This window comes from Elgaria multicarinata, chromosome 19 (genome assembly GCF_023053635.1).
Source record: "Elgaria multicarinata webbii isolate HBS135686 ecotype San Diego chromosome 19, rElgMul1.1.pri, whole genome shotgun sequence".
Classification (NCBI taxonomy): domain Eukaryota; kingdom Metazoa; phylum Chordata; class Lepidosauria; order Squamata; family Anguidae; genus Elgaria; species Elgaria multicarinata.
The window spans coordinates 7,387,962-7,406,516 of record NC_086189.1 but is presented as its reverse complement, the minus strand read 5'-3'; the positions used below and the strand labels follow the sequence as shown (position 1 = coordinate 7,406,516).

The 18,555-nt window shown below is 44.2% G+C and overlaps 1 protein-coding gene across 4 annotated transcripts in view; it reads right to left on the bottom strand.

Annotated features, from left to right (window-relative positions):
- The window catches only part of SLC25A25 (solute carrier family 25 member 25), a 50,706-nt gene that overhangs the window by 16,619 nt on the left and 15,532 nt on the right, over nt 1-18,555 (bottom strand). For 2 of the 4 annotated variants that reach the window (XM_063144905.1, XM_063144906.1), the window contains exon 1: nt 11,625-12,044. The exons of the other annotated variants lie outside the window; for them this stretch is intronic. In XM_063144905.1, the coding sequence (XP_063000975.1) occupies nt 11,625-11,846 (222 nt within the window). In that variant the 5' untranslated portion in view covers nt 11,847-12,044. Of the gene's footprint in view, nt 1-11,624; nt 12,045-18,555 lie in introns of those variants that run through there. 4 annotated transcript variants of the gene reach the window in all.

Below are 18,555 nucleotides of genomic sequence, written 5' to 3'. Positions count from 1 at the left end.
GCACGCACATTCACATAGTGCAGTGCCAGGCCCGATTCACATGAATTTGGCAATTCCTAAGAACATAAGAAGAGCCATGCTAGATTAGACCCAGGGTCCATCTAGTCCAGCACTCTGTTCACACAGTGGCCGACGAGCCATTGGCCAGGAATGGACAAGTAGGACGACTTCTTCTTCTTCTTCTTCTGAGCATAAGAAGTTCCATGCTGGATCAGACCAAGGGTCCATCTAGTCCAGCACTCTGTTCACACAGTGGCCGACGAGCCATTGGCCAGGAATGGACAAGTAGGACGACTTCTTCTTCTTCTGACCATAAGAAGTTCCATGCTGGATCAGACCAAGGGTCCATCTAGTCCAGCACTCTGTTCACACAGTGGCCAACCAGCTGTCGTTCAGGGACCCACAAGGAGGACAGAAGTGTAACAGCACCCTCCTGCCCATGTTCCCCAGCAACTGGTGTATATAGGCTTACTGCCTTTGATACGGGAGGCAACACATTGCAATCAGGCCCTTGATAACCTTCTCTTCCAGGAATTTATCCAACTCTCTTTTAAAGCCATCCAAATTGGCGGTCATCACTACATCTTGTGGCAGCGAAATCCATAGTTTACCTCTGCACTATATGAAGAAGTACTTCCTTCTATCTGTCCTGATTATCCCACCAATCAGCTTCATGGGATGATCTCGGGTTGAAGTATTGTGGGAGAGTGGAAAAAATGTCTCCCTATCCACCCATCCATAATCTTGTACACTTCTATCATGTCTCCTCTTAGCCTCCTTTTTTCCGAGCTAAACAATCCCAGCTGTTGTAACTTTCCCTCATAGGGGAGATGCTCCGGACCCTTGATCATTTTAGTTGCCCTTTTCTGCACTATTACCAGCTCTACAATGTGTTTTTTTAGGTGAGGTGACCAGAACTGTACACAGTATTGGTGTGGTCGCACGATAGATTTGTATAAGGGCAGTATGATACTGGCCGCTTTATTCTCAATTCCTTTTCTTATAATGCTTAACATGGAGTTTGCCTTCTTTACAGCGGCCGCACACTGGGTGGACATTTCCATCGAGCTTTTCCACCACAACCCCAGGATCTCTTTCTTGGTCGGTCACCGCCAGCTCAGATCCCATCAGGTTATACCTGAAGTTGGGATCTTTTGCCCTAACATGCAAATTCCCCATTTTGCAGATATTCTGTTCAAAGGGTTCCGGTGGTGGGGAGAAGAGTATTCTGGAGGCAAGACAGGAATAGCCCAACACTGACTCTCAGGCTGCCTTACAAGATTGCAGGGAGGGATGGCAGCTCAGTGACACAGCACATGCTTTGTATGCAGAAGGTGCCAAGTTCATCTCCACTTAAATGTCATTTCGGGTAGCAAGGCTGGAAATGAACTCCAAGCACTTTGAGAGCTTCTGCCTGTCAAAGTGCACAGCATTGGGCTACATGGGTCACTTGCTTTGAGTCTTTCTAAGGCGGTTTCACATGTTCACGTTCTGGTGCTGAGTGTGTGTGTATGTGTGTGTGTGTGTGTGTGTGTGTGTGTGTGTGTGTGTGTGCAATGCAAGCAAGAAATGTTGAAAGAAACCATGTTCCAGGACTGACTATGTCAGTCCCAGAAATGCATACTTTAATTTAAAGCAAAGGTGCAGGCAGCTGAGTTGGAGACTGCTACAACTCTCCCAAAATGCTCTCCAGGCAGTCCAAGAGGCTGCCTCTTCATTGCAGAGTTCACCAGCTGTGGGGGTTAGTAGAGCAATTCTTAACTTTTGCTTGCTTAGAGCTTGCTCACATCTCCCTCACACTATTTGCGCCCCACACACACACACACACGCAGAGTTTCCTTCCATTCAACACACCAGTATTAGGACCAATTCTGTTGTTTTTAAAAGATTACAATGTAGAGACACTAGACAGCTTTTTGCTCCATCCACACTGAAACTATAGAGCTTCTTTTTGTATCTTTTTCATCTTCCTCATCATGGTCTCCTTAGATCAGGGGTGCAGAAACTTAGGCCCATGGGCCAAATCCAGCCCTCCAGGATTATCCAAAGGGCCATGCTCCATTCCCCTAGCCCCGTGCCATTTTTCCTAACCACTCATTTGATGGTTTCCTGGGTTTTGCATGGCTTTCTCCCTGTTCCAAAAGGTATCTCCGCCATTCTCCTAAGGCTTAGTTAGGGTGGGAATGATGGGCTTAGTTAGGGTGGGAATGATGGGAGTTGCAGTCTAACACAACATCTGGAGGTGACTGGTTGGGGAAGACTCATAAGCAGACTCCAGCTGAACCATGTGGTCTATTTAGATAGAGGTACACTCTCTTCTTAACTTCAGGAGGGTTAATCTGACCAGAACTGTGTGTACTTTGCAGCTGCACCAAGCACCAAAACGGGTTTTGGGCATGCAACCAAATATCTTGAGATGTTCTGCTTTTCTTTTAAAACAAACAAGCACGCACGCACAAAATGAAAACAAGTTTCTAGTCTTTAAGGCTGAAAAATGGATCTGAAAGGTTGGGCAAAGCCATGTTTTTTTAAAACAACAACAGGTTTTGTTCTTTGAAGGCGGAAGACAGAACATTACTCCATCTAATAAGTCCTTCTTTAGGGTGGAATACAGGGAGCAATATTAGAGCAAAATTGGGCTAGTTATCTGGATGGGGCCTCAGAAACCATCTTGAACAGAAATCGTGGTATGTTTGGCAAAGTCTTCATAGGAGCAAATTGCACAGGAAAGGTGGACCGTGGACTCCATGGAAAAAAACTCCAGAGTAATAAATGCTGACAAATTAAAGTTTAATTATGTCTCCCTGGCTTGTGTGTTCACCCAGTAAAGTAGTTTAATTATAGATGAAAAATAGGGGAAATATTTCCAGCTACCTGTGGTTCAGCTAAAAAACATCTTGGGCAAACATTTTTAGGGACAGTCTCCCATCATATCAACAGCATGCTAGTTTTCAGCTTGATAACAGCTGGGTGTGGTGGGAGAGCCCTAGATAGATACGCTTGAGGGCATACTCAGACTCTGTACGGAGCTCTTCGAAAAAGTCCCAAATGGGACTGCCGATGACTTTTTACAGAATTTTGGCCTTCACAGACTGGAAGTCACATTCAACGTCCTAAAAAGGGAAAACTAGTGTAGTTCAACAAATGACAAATAAAGATAATGGGAGCAGATGGACACACAAAACTGGTGTTCAAAATCTCAAAGTAAGCACTGTTTTGGAGCCTGCCAGCCAACATCCATTTTCACTACTTCCTGCTGAAAAAACCCCATGGATTTAAATTAGGTCCAAAAATTTGCTCCTGTCTGACTATAAGGTCTTAAGTCACTTAGACAATATTTTGTCCTTGGCGCGAGTATGAAACTGTATTTATCCCTAATCTTTCACAGCAAATCTCTTAACATGGACCGGGAATATTTTGTCACTGCCCTTGGGTAGCAATTCACATGACTACCAGTGGTCGTTACAAAGAGATAAACTCATCCTATCCCATCTTCCCTCCTTTTACTAGGGACAGAGTTTGACATAACCCTATTATCACAAACCCACCATAAGTTAGGGGATTTTACCAAGCTAGAATGTCACATTACTGGCATCTTGGCATCCCATTTTCCTCAGAGGCCGTTTTAATTACCACCCTTACCAAATGTGCCCTTTCATTTCTGTTACCTAACCCGGCTTAACCTACTCCCCGACACTCCTGACGTCAGTCTCCACAGAAAACAGGATCCACTCTCAAAATCCAGATCCTCTTAGAGATCAGCTGCAGCAGGCTGCGCAAGCAAAAAAGAAAGGGGGGGAAAGGCCCTCCCAGGTTCACCTCGCTTCTCCCAACCTGCATCCAAGTGCTGTCACCCAAGTTGGCTGAAAACACTGCCTCTTTCTGGTGTTTGTCTGCCAGCTCTAAGTGAACAGAGTTAATCTGGAGAGAGATGTTTAAGATGATACAGCTAAACATCTAAAGGTTGGGTGTGTGCCCAGTCCCTCCGGACCGGAGACGTCACTTTTTAGTTCAAACTGCAGCATGCTTGAGTTGCTTATGACAGTGTTATGCAGTTTTAACTATGGTAATCTACCTCCACTTGGCAACCAGCGGCAATGGCTGAAACCCGGAAAAAGCAAGAAGGTAGCCCTCTCTGGTCCTGCAGCACTGGTGGGCTGCACCCTATCAATAACCTGACATCGGTATTTGGGGCCTCCGCATAGCTGGTATGCCACACAGGTGGGAAATAGATGCTTTTGAACTGTGGTGTTGGAGGAAAATTCTGAGAGTGCCTTGGACTGCAAGAAGATCAAACCAGTCCATACTCCAGGAAATCAAGCCAGACTGCTCACTTGAGGGAATGGTATTAAAGGCAAAACGGAAGTACTTTGGCCACAGAATGAGAAGACAGGACACCCTGGAGAAGAGGCTGATGCTAGGGAAAGTGGAAGGCAAAAGGAAGAGGGGCCGACCAAGGGCAAGATGGAGGGATGATATTCTGGAGGTGACAGATTTGACCTTGGGGGAGCTAGGGGTGGTAACGGCCGACAGAAAGCTCTGGCGTGGGCTGGTCCATGAAGTCACGAAGAGTCGGAAGCGACTGAACAAATAAACAACAAAGGGCTAGCCCTATCGAACTTCCCCAGGGAAGGTTTTCAAGCAAAGATGCAAATCTACGATTCTGTTCCTGAGACATTTCACAGGAAATGCGTGGAGAACAAGCTCAGATGTCCAAGTGCATGCCAGAAATTCCATGGTGAGGTAACTTAAGGGATAGTCCCTACAGGAGTGAGAGAGAGAGAAATCAAAATGTAACAGCCAGAACTTAAGTACCCATCACCTAATATTTATAGGCATCATTACATTACCTCTACAAAGTGTTATGGAATTTAAAATAAGTCCATAACACTTGTGAGTTACCCCAGTGCACAAAGAGTTAGGAAGTGGATAAAATAACAGTTTTCCTGATATCTCCACATAGAGGACGAGTGTGTGTGTGTGTGTGTGTGTGTGTACGAGTGCAGATAGAAATACAGATATATAATGAAGCTGAGAATTCAAGGAAGGGGATAGGAATTGCTCTGGAGGGGGGCAGGCCTCACCTCCTGCCCCACTATGGCCCCACTGTGTGTGCTTATCAGACTGAACGGGCTTGATGAGTGCTTCCAGTAGCTTTTTAAAAAGCTACTATGATCAATAACTGTTCTAGAGATGTTACACAGGACAATAATCCAATCAAAATAGCATTGCTATCATGTTAGTTACAGTTTTACAGGCTCTTCCTTCTTCTTTGAAGTGCCACAGAAGAGTATGATATATTACGGCTGCCAGTCAACACTGGCAAATACAGTAGAACCCTTCATCCCGGCAGATCTCAGCATTTCTCCCTCTCAGGTTCACTTAGCCATTTCAGAATGAGCTTTCATGAGGAACCTGTGGCCCAGTTCCAGAAGCTGCTGGACTCCCTCCCATCAACCCCAGCCAGCATGGACAATGATCAGATGTGACAAAGGAGTTATAATCCAACAACATCTGAAGGACCACAGGTTTCCCACCACTGGTATATAATAAAGGTAAGGTACACTGCGTAACTAGAGACACTGCAGTAGGTAACGCGATCTAAGTTATTATCTACTAGAGTGAAACAGCACTCCCCAAACATACACAACCTGCTATTCAGTTTCTAGAAAACTGCAGCTTAGCAATGCTCTGACTGTGTCCCCGGTTCAGACATCCCAGCAAGCCGTCAGGACCATGCCTCAGGCCCACACTCTGAATCCCTCCTTCAATTATGTCAAAACCAGGTAAAAAAAATAACTGTGTTAAATCACAAAGTATAGCTTGCTTCAAAACCATGTTTTCAACTGGGTTCCCAATTCTGCTTCTGACGCCAGTTATGAGTTGCAATATGGGTTGCCTGGGATATAATCAAAGGAGAGATCCGGAGTGTGTGAGGGGAGGAAGAACCGAGCGAGCCCAAGGGTAAAACCATGGTTTGCCATGATTTCTGAACCAGGCCAACAAGTTTAAAATGAAACTGGCTTATGAACACTTGGGGAGGGTTTTTTTCCTACTGTGCCAGGAAGCACCTTGGGCAATGAAGTGTTCATGAGCGAACAAGCTAGCCTAGTGACAGATACACTGATAAAGAGGTCCCAAACAGTTGTTGCTTTTTCTATTTCTGAAAAAAAAAAGATTTATGATTATCTAGGGAAGGCAAGTAGCTGTTTGGGGGCACAAACAGGGTTGTACTGAATGTTAGCGCTACTTAAGAGTAGGAAAGGAAGGAAAGGAACCTCTCGTGCAAGCACTGAGTCATTACTGACTCTTGGAGGGACGCCAGCTTTCGCTGACGTTTTCTTGGCAGGCCTTATAGCGGGGTGGTTTGCCGTTGCCTTCCCTGGCCATTATTACCTTTCCCCCAGCTAACTGGGTACTCATTTTACCGACCTTGGGAGGATGGAAGGCTGAGTCGACCCGAGCCGGCTGCCTGAAACCAGCTTCCGCTGGGATCGAACTCAGGCCGTGGGGAGAGTTTCAGCTGCAGAAACTGCTGCTTTACCACTCTGCGCCACAGCCATTGAAATGAATGAGAGTTAAGATAGACTAACACTGGATACAGCCCACAGTGGAGAAAGCCATGCATAATTCCACACCTCAGCCAACAAGCAACTTAAATCAAGGCATAGGATTGGGCTGAGTGAAGAGGGGGGGGGAACACACACAAAGAGGCAATATCGACTCCTTTTACTGTCAACATAAAATAAGGTAGTCAACGAGGATTGCCTGAACAGGATAGTTGTGCAAATTTATCACGTGCCCAACATTTTCACCTGTGAGGAAAAACAGTCATGTTCCAAGAACTACTCCCTGCAAGGATAAACAAAACCATCTCACTGGACTACGGAACAGAACTACATTATGCGTATAGGTTCATGGCTCATCAAACATCAGCCTCGAAAACATCCCTGTATCAACTTGCGATCTCATCAGGGTCAGTTATCACATCACAAGAGAACAAACAGAGGCACTGGAAGTTAACAGATGTTGGGAGTCAAGGATAGGCAAGAGCAGGAACAAAACACACACTATTCTGACCCTGGCCAAACATTACCTCTGCCCCAGAAAAGATGAAGCGGCTTTAAATTTAATTGATCAGACACTTTCTAGGTACAATATTCCACGAAGAAGAACAGTAGACATGTAGAGCCAGTCCACATGACATGGTGAGCCAGAACTGCTGAGAATTTTGGCTTATTATGATGAGCAAGTGTGCTGGTGGACCAGCTCCGTCATTCCGGCTTGCTTCCACCTGCTAGTAGGAGTGGCTAAACAAACCAGGAAGCCTCTATCCACGGTTTACAAAACTAAACTAAAATGGTTAACAATTAAAAATCACAGTCACATAAAATACAATTAAAATGTAAGAAACACACAACTATAAAATCAAGACAAGTCTCTGGAAAACAAAACACTGAACAACTGGAAGAAGGGAACAAATCTAAAATACTAAACCACAGCATAATGAAAGGTTTAAAGGACTTGGGAAAATAAAAAAGGTCTTTGCCTGGTACTGAAAAGGCACATTAAAGCAAGCCCCAGGCATGGCTCTCTCAGAAGGACATTCCATAACAGAGGGGCCACTGAGAAGGCCCTTTCTCTCAAGAGCCACTGGCTATATCTCAATTGGCAGGAGCACATGGCGAAGGGCTTCGGTTAATGATCTCATATAATCATAGAATAGTAGAGTTGGAAGGGGTCTATAAGGCCATTAAGTCCAACCCCCTGCTCAATGAAAGAAGAGGCAATCTTCCAAAATTCCAGACTGTGAAATATATGAACTCAAGTTTTGTGAGACAGGTGTAGATGAATAGAAGTTTTATAGCCAATTCAAGTCTTTGCATGTTTCTAGCCTGGATACAGCCCTTTGTCTCTGTCCATGTAAGAGATGAATGGAAGCCAAGGTTTTACTCCAAGAATTCCTGAAGGCTTTCACTGGCGGCTTCTTTCCTTTACTCCTCTTTCTAGACACCCCCTAGCAAGTCTCCTGGTGCCATTTTAGAGTACAGAGCAAACAGTTCCTCACTAAACGCAAGCTGAGAAGCTACCATAGCCAAGGAGTATCCAGGGGAACAGGAGCAACAGGCTAGAGATTTTTCAATCCAACTTTACACAAGCAGCATTCATTACATTTTATTTAAGAAGTGCTTAAAAAGAACGTTACTTCTCCTATTGACCTTCAAAGCTTTTCACGGTCTAGCTCCTTCCTATCTCTCCTCTCTCATCTCACACTATTGCCCCGCTCGTGCTCTTTGCTCCTCTGATGCCATGTTTCTCACCCGCCCAGGGGTCTCTCCTTCCCTTGCTCAGCTTCATCCATTTTCTTCTGCTGCCCCTTACGCCTGGAACGCTCTTCCAGAACATTTGAGAACTACAAGCTCAACCGCAGCTTTTAAAGCTCAGCTAAAAACGTTTCTTTTTCCTAAAGCTTTTAAAACTTGATGTTGTTCTGACTTTATACTGTTAGTTTTACCCTACCCTGTGCCTGTTTGCTTTCTCTTCCCCTCCTTACTGTTTTATCATGGTTTTATTAGAATGTAAGCCTATGCGGCAGGGTCTGTACAGCACCATGTACATTGATGGTGCTATATAAATAAATAAATAAATAAATAATAATAATAATAATAATAATAATAATAATTCCCTCTGGCACATAACCCTGTCCCACCAACACATATGAGGGAAGTTCCTATTTAATATATTTATATTCTGCTTTTCTACTATTAAACGAAACAAGGAATAAAAACGAAGAAGAATATCTGACAACCATGGACAGTACATGCACACAAACGTGGAACAAATACCAGTCAAAGGCTGACCAAGAGTTGGGCAAACCAACTTCTTTTACTTAGTGCCGAAAACCTAACAGGGCAGCACCTGAGGAAGCTGCCTATGGGGAATATTCCTAAATCTGACTGCCACCATGTCTCCAATAGATTCCCATCTCACTTCTAAACATAGAAGCACCTAAGCAACCAGAGGTTGATATAGAAGTAGGCAGGCCAAAGCATGGCTTCCCTGAGCCTGAGACTTTCAAGGACCTTCATGAAGGCAGCTCAGAGCACTCGCACTGCTCCCACCAACCCCATTTTTTCAAAAATCCCAAGTCCCTTTTCCATCACTGCTCCTGAGTTCACTCATACCCTGACACCCATTAAAAAAAAAAGATACACCCTGTTTGTTGTCTTTGTTCAAAGGAGAATCTGGAACGGTGGCTTGAACATTTGAAAAATTCATAAAGGCTCTACCTGCTAAAGAAAATTCAATGGAAAGATCCCAGGAATCTCAATCTCTCTCTCTCTCTGAATTATACAGTACAAATGTGGAGAATTTTCAGCTCAGGTTCTCAAGGAAGCATCCAAATTTAGAAATCATTAACACCTCCAATTTGTGCCTTTTTGGATCCTGAACCAAAGCTTCAGACACAACGAGTCTAGTTTACTTGAGTTTATTACATTTAACAGTTCCAATGCTAAAGTATCAGTTGTACGATTGGACTGCTTTATATTTTTCTTCTTTGACCATAACAGGTTTTTTTTTTAACCATAACACTTATTTTAAAATGTATTTTATTCAATGCTCTCCACTGAAAAGCTTCCGCTCCAGTTAAGTGTGTCAAAAATTGTAGCTGACTTAACATAATAGTCTAAACAAATATTTGCCAATCTTAAAACCATCTTTCTTAGCAGTTTTCATCAGTGTTTTTCTTTTCAATTCCAGGGTTCTCATCTTAATTAATGAACTCCCAAAATCAATCTTTCTCATTCTTTGGGCTTGTATAGAATGATATATAGTGGAAATGTGTTTTTTTGGGGGCGGGGGGGGGGATGAGAGAGGGAGGGAGAGGGGGTGGAATTGCAACTTTGGTAGAACACACATTTAATATACATTTACACCTACCTGCCCATGAAGTAGGCTAAGCCCACCTATACACTTATGGGTCTTCCAAGAATGGGACTTGCAACAAGATGTTGAGGTGTATCCCCATCACACTTAAGAGAACCTCCAGCTCCTGTTTAGGGCCTCCAGCCTTGGTTCTGGCCTCAAAGTGGGGCAAGGAGTTTAGGAGGGATGGAGATTAAAAACAGAACAAAACAATTCTCTCTTTTCTACTCCCACTGAGGATTTCCCTTGCTCTGCATTAGACATTTTACTGCTTGAGGGAGGAGAGAAGCAGGAATGTGCTTTTCCTTACCTTTTTCCTTAAAAATCATTCTTCTATAGCAGGCATTCCCATCTCCTCCTCCATAATGTTTACTATAAGTTTAACTTGCTAGGAGCTTGAGCAAAGCAACACCCTCTTCTTTAATCCTGCCCCAAACTCTCAGGTTCCTTCTCTTCTCCTTACCTTCCCGAAGCCCCAAATGCTCTGTATATCCTGGCAGTTCACAGTTCTTTGTGAGTTTTTTCTGTTTTAATTTAACGTTTTAATTTACAAACGTCTACGAACCTAGCGAACACTGCCCCACTCCCCCACAAGTTTTTTAAAACCACTAATATTTTTGAATGGCTTTGGCTATATTCTGCTTCCAAACTGATAGGCACTCAGCCACAAGACTTGGCGATTAGAAGGACTAATTCTTAATTCTGTGTAATTCCCCCAGTTTACAAGCGATCCTTAGTCTCAAATAACTAATTTATGACCTATTAAATTCAAAAACTCAACAGAGGTGCCACATCTAGTTTCGCACCAGAAATTACACAAATGGACCAAGGCAAGGTCCTGCTTAACATCCTCTTGCAAGCTGAAATTTAAACATTACACTAACCAACGAGGAAAATTACCTGCAGCCCTCCAGCATCCTTAATTAAATGGGGCCCATGCTGTTGTACGCAGTACATACCTCAATGCAGGGCATTTAGCGCTGCTCACCCCACACACACCTGCATGCCAGTGCTCCCAATATCAGGAGACCAAGAAAGGTCCATGTTGCAAGCACAAACACAAACACAGACGCAGACAATAAAAATAACATTCTACGTTATGGGGAAGTCCTTTATGAAAACAAATAAACATTTAAAATCCCAATTTGTATTCCACTAATAACTTCAGTACAACCCCAGGCTATTGTAGTCTGCATTCAACTAATGGCTACAATAGCCCTTCATTCCGGTTAAGCATATTACACTGAAGAGCTTGTGCCGTGCCCACTCAAAGCTTCATCTTTGTTCGGCATCTATTGTGCTGAGTGTCTCCGCCTATCCGACGCAGCCAGAAGTTTCAGACCCTGCTGACTGTGCAGCAGGAGCCTGCAGGGTCCCCTCCCGCTCCAGTTTCTATCACAAAAAGGTGCAAAACATGCTTCTGTGAGTAAGGGCGAATGATCCATCCCCTATTCAAACTATTATTGCCTTGCCGTACTAATAGGACTGTGACTTTACCATCGAGCTAGTTAGCTGGTTCTCTCTCTCCACCCCACCCACCCAGCCACTCCCAGTAGCTTCTAGCAATTAAACCCCGCTTTCAAGCAGTGGCCCAGCATCTCAGCTCAAGCTTTTAAACCAATATTACTCACCCAAACATGCCCATCCACATCCCTGACCATTCCCATGGGAGGAGACGGTATTAAAAGTAGCATTACCTGTGTAAAATGCTCTGCGGGTCCAACTACCAGCAGAATAGTGGGTCTCCTTTCAGAGGGACTGGCAGCTTTGCTGACCGGGTCCCCCAATGTCTTTGGGCCCAGGTCCTCAGAACTGGGAGCTGGGGGTTCCTTTGCCTCATTCTCTTTTGCTTCAGAGGGGCCTTGACACGTAGCCTTTGAAAAAAGGCAAGAAAAAAAATGCCAAAGAGACTGCAGCATCACTTATCCCTCCTCTAGAATCCTGGTAAGAGGGGCCCTGCAGTCAGTGGACAGGAGAGATGCAACAGCACTACCAAGTACCCTGTTCAAAGAGCGTCACATCCAGAAATGCCAGAGGCTCATATTGTTACAGCCGCTTCCTGCCTTTGAAATTGCTGCTAGTGCTGTCGTGTCTGGCCTCACAAGCAGTTCATTCAAACAGCCAGGAGCAAAAGCACAGGCCTCCTAGCATGGAGCCAAGACGCTGGACATGGCAGGAAAGCTGAAAAGGAGACGGGAAAGGCACAGCTCTTAGAAAGCGAAGACCACAGACGCTCCCTCTCTAGGCAGCGGTACCGATCAACCTGTGCTTCGGAGCTCATCCAATGCACATCAAAGGAAACAGAAGCCCTGAGCATCCAGCCTGCATTCTCACTGCAGCAGTGCCCAACCAATCACCGTTCCCAACACTAACATGTTCATTATTCAAACCAGCAGTCTTGGGCCAATCAGGAAAGCGTGTGACTGGACAATTTCTTGCATGCAGCCGGATAGTTCTGCAGAGGAGTGCTGACTTTAACCTCTGTGAGGAGGGTGCATGGCCCAGTTATCAATTGAGGGGGGTGGGGCAGCATTTAAAAGGAAGACCACGAGGACACCATTCAAAAGATGCGCCAGCAATCTGAGCCATGATCCAGATGTGAATCTTGGCAATGCAGCAAGGAATTCCTTTTTCTTCCTAACCCTTCACTGGGAAATTCCACTTCAGCTAAACCGCTGTTCTTTATTCACAAAGCAGACGGGCCTTTGCTGGAGAACTGAGGTCACAGAAAGGTAATGCATCTTCAAGTGCGCCATATTCTATTAACTCTGCCATTTAGTTAATGCATATCGTGTGATGGATTGCACCCAGCATTTATGTCAAACCTCTCTTAATGCAGTCTAACTTTTCAGAAATTAAAACAGGAAGCTAAACAATGTTTGTGAAGAGGATGAAGAAAGGCAAAACCAGGTATCGACTGTGGCAAAGTCATGTGTTTAAAACCAGGTCTTCTCCACTCATGTAAGGAAGTGTGGTGGTAAATTTAAACAGCTAAAGGGGGTAAGAAAACCTCTCCCCTGCCCATATCTTACCTTTCTACCGTCAGATGCCCAACATGATTTCCATCTGGCTCGGCTTACTTCTGGTACCCAGCTCAGGAAAAAGACTGCAGAGTGGCTAACTATGGGGTTTACATTTCATACTGCTCACCCATGTGCCATTTCTGCTTTAAAGCAGATCCCCCGTCCCCACTTTCTGTTTGATGCCACAATCAGAAACTAGAGCAAGTCATGGGTCTGGGCTTCTATTCACAGTTACAGAAGACAAGGACAATCTCACTGCATTGCTTTAAAAGTCTAAAATGGACAATGCCACCCTCATTATATCTGCCTCACATATCATGGCCATAGGTCAACTTGAAAATTTGGGAGTTGGCTCTAATTTAACAGCTCTATTCCCTAGGGTTTATCATTGTTGGCGTAGCTGTTCATTCGGGACTTGGTTGAGAACTGCTAGACTAAAACCAATTGCTGTATAAGCATCCGACCTCACTTAAGATCTGCATGCCCAGAAATAAAGCAGAAAGTGGAGTTGGAATGGAACAGTTTTCTTCTTTCTCACGTTACGTGAGACGTTTTCAGCTATGGATGCAGAACATGTAGAGAGCCAGGGAGATCAAAGACTCAAATCCCTCCTCAGCCAGCCACCAACTTACCAGGTCACTTTAGAGAAGTCTCTCTCTCAGCCTAACCTACCTCACAAATGAGGACAAAAAGAGGGACAAACACGGTTTGGAAGAAGGATGGGATAAAAATGTAATAATAAATCATCTACTTGTAACTAAAAATGTGTTTTGTAGGTAAATATGTCTTGTGTAAATCCTATTTAGTGGATATTTGAAAGAGATACTATCACTTTCTGATTATTACTTGTTTTAACCCGACCAAGACATTCAAGAACATTGGGGGGGGGGGTACATTCAAGCCTGCAGGATAGTCAACTGAATCCTATGAAATATGTGGTTGTGACTCACGCTGAACCTCTGAGACAGAGCAGGGCAGATTCAAAATAAAAATGCTACAGGCCAGTTAAAGAAAGACAAAACAAAGACTGGAAAGCCAAAATTAAACAGCAGCAGGACCATGTAACCCCCTGTTGTACAAACAGTCATGCTTTGGATTGTACAATAGTTTAGACTACATGGAAAGGGGGATGTTTCAAATCCAGATTACTATCAGAAAACCAAATGCCAAAACCCAGCACCAAACCAAGAGGAATTTGCTCAAAAGATTCCAAGACAACTGTGTCACAGTCAATGTCTCTAAAAATACTGCTAACAAAAAACGGCCAGTTATTTAGGCTACAAATTTCCAAAGAATTTTCTCTTCTTGAATGTCCTGTGATGCTTATTACAGAGTGGATTCCATCATCATAAGCAAAAGTTCCATTTTTGGAGAGGAAGTAAAAATGCATTTCAAGGACAGGACATTCTGGCAGTTTAGAAGACAACTGAAACCTAGGGCCCGTTACATACTTACAAACTCTACATAATTTAACAAGTAAAAGGCTCCAGGGTCACCCACACCCCACACCTTTAGGCCCAGACTTTTAAGCCCAGGTTGTTCAGCAAAGCCCATCCATCTAGGCCAGACCTATTACGGCTCTTTCCGTCTTTAGTGAAAGGCAACAGGAATATTGATTGTAAAATTCTTGGCAGAAGCATATGTTTATACAGCATTGTGCTGTTGGTCCCTAATTAGCAACAGCTTGTATTAAGGATGACATAATGAGGGTGGCATCAAGATTAAAGCAAGCAGGTTTCACTAGGGTGTACCCTCCCCAAAAATACAAGACTCTTTTTCACAACACACTTGGATCTGCGTTCAGGAACTTTAAGGACATTGGTGAGCCCGATTTCTTCTATCCCACCCGTCCCCCCAAAGCAGCTTCCTAGTGAAATCACTTCCTCCAGCTACAGCCATCATGGCACTCCCACCTGAAAGGACAAAGCCATTGATTAGCCACAGCCCTATGTGTCCTGTTCTCCTTGCATAGGCTGAGGGGACAGCACAGAGGGCCAAGAGGAGGAGGCCTTCAGCTTCTATTGGGCCCTCCATGGCAAGATGAACATTTGAAGGGCAGTGGTGGGGTGGGTAGGGGGGAGACTGGCATGTAAGGAAGCCTCATTTAACCAAAGTCTATCAGCTGCCAACTCCTAATCATACGGTGCATGCAAATTAAGATCTAGAGTACAGGACAAAGGAGATATTAAGACTGCAATCTGATGTGCACTTGCTTGGGAGCAAGCCCCACTGAACTCAATGGTGATGAAACATGCCTAAGATTGTTCTGATGGGGGAGAGAATAATCAAAGCTGGGCTCCTCCCCCCCACTTGATCTAGTCATATCCCATTAATTCAGTGAAGATCGCCTTACACTTTCTCCTGAATCCAAACATTTACCAGAAGCATCTATTTCCAGACCACACCAGCCAGACTTTCCAAATCCCAGACTTCTTCCATCCGTCTTACCTGCCTAGGGAAGACTCTGTGCCCCTTGGGCAAGGGACTGGGCTACGAAAGTGCTTAGATCACTCTTGATGTTATAGAAGTGTCAAATAGCGGGAAAAGAGAGAAAAGGGAGGCATTGCTATTTTAATGTTTGCATGTGTGATGTCAGAAACATACTTACGTATTTCAGGAAGCTAAAAAGATTTCTCTGTAATTCAGGAAGCTAAAAAGATTTCTCGACTGCAGGGGCTAAAAGCATGGCAAAGAAATGGTAAAAGATAGGAAAGGGCAGCTGACTAGATGGTCCCAATCTACTCCCAAGTAACAGGGCGGGAGAAACAGCAGCTGCAGCGCTGTCTCCCTAGGTGACTCCGCAGTGACTCATCCGGTTTCAACGCTCCCCTAGAAACACAGAGCCAAGGGGGAAAGCAAAGGCAGCACAGCAGGCTGCAGATAAGCAATCACATGATTCTGCACCAGAGCTTCCTCGGCTAGTATGCAAGAAGGTATAGCGCTCTGGTCCCATCCAAACTAATCTTCGAACACGGGTTGCAGAATGGCATGTTAAACTGTCCCATTCTAAGAAAAACTGAAATTGTTCCTTCAGCATTGCAGGTAAACTAATCTGTCTATTGCAGGCTTTAAAAATAACACTTGGTATTTGTACTTGCACACGGCGTTCAATATAAAGCACTACAGGAAACCCTTAACTTGTGTTGTTGTTTTAGATGTATGCACGGCTGCTTCAAACTCCTTTGAGTTACATTCACCTTATAGTGAGCAACATGTAAGTTAATGGACAGTTTGTGAAATAGCATCAATGCAGGAAGTGGAAGCGATTTGCAGTCCCACGGGAACAAGCAGAACGACGACTCGCTTATCTATTCTGCAAGTGCAAGTTGCTCAGGCATACTCGATCACTACTACTAGTTTGTATACTGTTCAAATCTATCCAAGAACAACTTCTATGATTAGCTGTATAACCTAGATCAAGATTAAGACCCAGTTCTCGCTGAAGTGGTAACCCTGCATCTAGACTGTGGGAGCTCATGACGGAATGCTCCTTTTTTACATTAAAAAAAGAAAACCCTTCCACATAGAAAACAGCATGACAGGAGGGCAGCTAGCTAAGGATCTTTCTCCCTAACATTTCGACTTTTAAGTTGGCCATGACTAACATGTCCTATTGATTTCAATGGCTCTACTCTAAGCATGACAAAGTCTGGAACCAAGTTTTATGTGAAGGGAGAGGGCGGGGTATGGAAGAGCATTTACTCATACCCCTACCTGCTATCTGAAGTGGTACAACTCAGATAAAGTTTGGCCACCTCTGCAAAAGCTAGGCCTAACCAAGAACAATTTGGAGAAGAGGGAGCCCAGATTCGCACATCAGGAAACAGAAAAGTCGCCTGGCTTTCCATACTGATGACAGATTGTGTTTCGTGCTCAAGAGGAAGTTATAATTGGCATTGGGCAGGCCCTGCCTTTAGCCTCAGGTTGAATCCGTGGTGCCAGGATTCTGAAAGGGCACTAAAGTTCTGAGATGTCTCATGAAAGCCACCAATATAAGCGATGAAATATGTTGAGAGTTTATAGAGATCTCTGTCTCGAAGGACAGTTCTGCAGAACATCACCTGCAGCTTTTTCAAGTTACATGTGATATTTTGTGGGCACAGGGAGAAGCTAGAAACCAAGTACACTGGGTGAGCTACATTTATCGCCTCAGATCCCAAAGTAAGAATTGTTGAACCTGGCTTGGGGCCAGGCTATCTGAAGGAACGCCTCCTCCCATATGTACCTGCCCGGACCCTAAGGTCATCCTCAGGGGTCCTTCTCCGCGAGCCCCTGCCAAAGGAAGTGAGGCAGGTGGCTACCAGGAGGGCCTTCTCTGCTGTGGCACCCCGGCTGTAGAATGCGCTCCCTAAGGAGGTTCGCTTGGCACCTACATTATATGCTTTTAGATGCCAGGTGAAGACCTTTTTATTCTCCCAGCATTTTAACAGTCTATAAATAAATTTTAACTTGGTGTTTTAAATTCGTAATTTTGCATTGCTGCTGTTTTTATCTGGTTGAGCCTTTATATTGTATTTTATATTATGGTTTTATATTGTTGTTTTATACTTTGAATGTTTTTAATTTTTGTGAACCGCCCAGAGAGCTCCGGCTATTGGGCGGTATAGAAATGTAATAAATAAATAAATATAAATAAATGAACCTAACCATGACAATTTCAGCTTGCAGGAAAATGATGTCCTCCCCTCCCTCCTTGACCCTTATGTTTGTTTTGACATATCACTATCAAAGATGACACTGTAGCATACACCTCTTTTGTTCAAGGTAACCCTCGTGATGCAAGCTGCAGCCCAGTCCGAATGGGACTGAATACCATTGTTTAGTACTTACCAGTATGGCATGTTTTATTAGCTGTGCTGCTGTCAAGGTTCAAAATTGTTCTTAAGGGGTCTAGTTGACAAATTCACACTATTAAGAGAATTGAACAAACTGCATATGGACACTATTAAGAGCATTGACCAAACAATGTGAACTTGAGAGCCAACCCTTGGGCTGAGACTGATGGTGTTTGTGTTGATAGCTGGAGCCCTGTTGAGTTTAGGGGATTAAGGCCTGTCCTAGAAATGCAGCAAAGGGCGTCAAAAAATGAACTGGATCATTTCATTCAAGGTTGAGAGCTCTGAATGGAAACTTAAGAGCATTCTTCCAAGATAAGTTGTGCAGCCATCAGCTGTACAACGTGAGCCTCTCTTGAGCTGGAACGAGCATCAGCCAGTCAGAAACACTTCCCCAACATACCCCAAGGCAAAGGCCTACAGAACCATGTGGCCCAAGGCAAAAAGAAAGCTAAGCAATTTCCTTGGTATATTACTGCCATGAAGCAAAAGTTGGCGTTTTGCTTCATGACAGCATATCTAGCCAAATCTTGAAGCAGCCCAGGCTATGATAAGTGTGCCAAGCAAAATTAATACTCTTCACTCACCCATTCATTCAGAAGTGTGTGTGTGACCACTTAAGCACATGGTTGCTCTCTCCCCCTCTCAAGGACTTTATACTGTTGGTTTTTCTGTGGCTGCCTGCCATGTTAAACTTTGTTTTTATTGTTATATTGTTTTATAGCTTTACCTCATGAACCACCATGATGGCCCGTCTGAGCCAAAAAAAA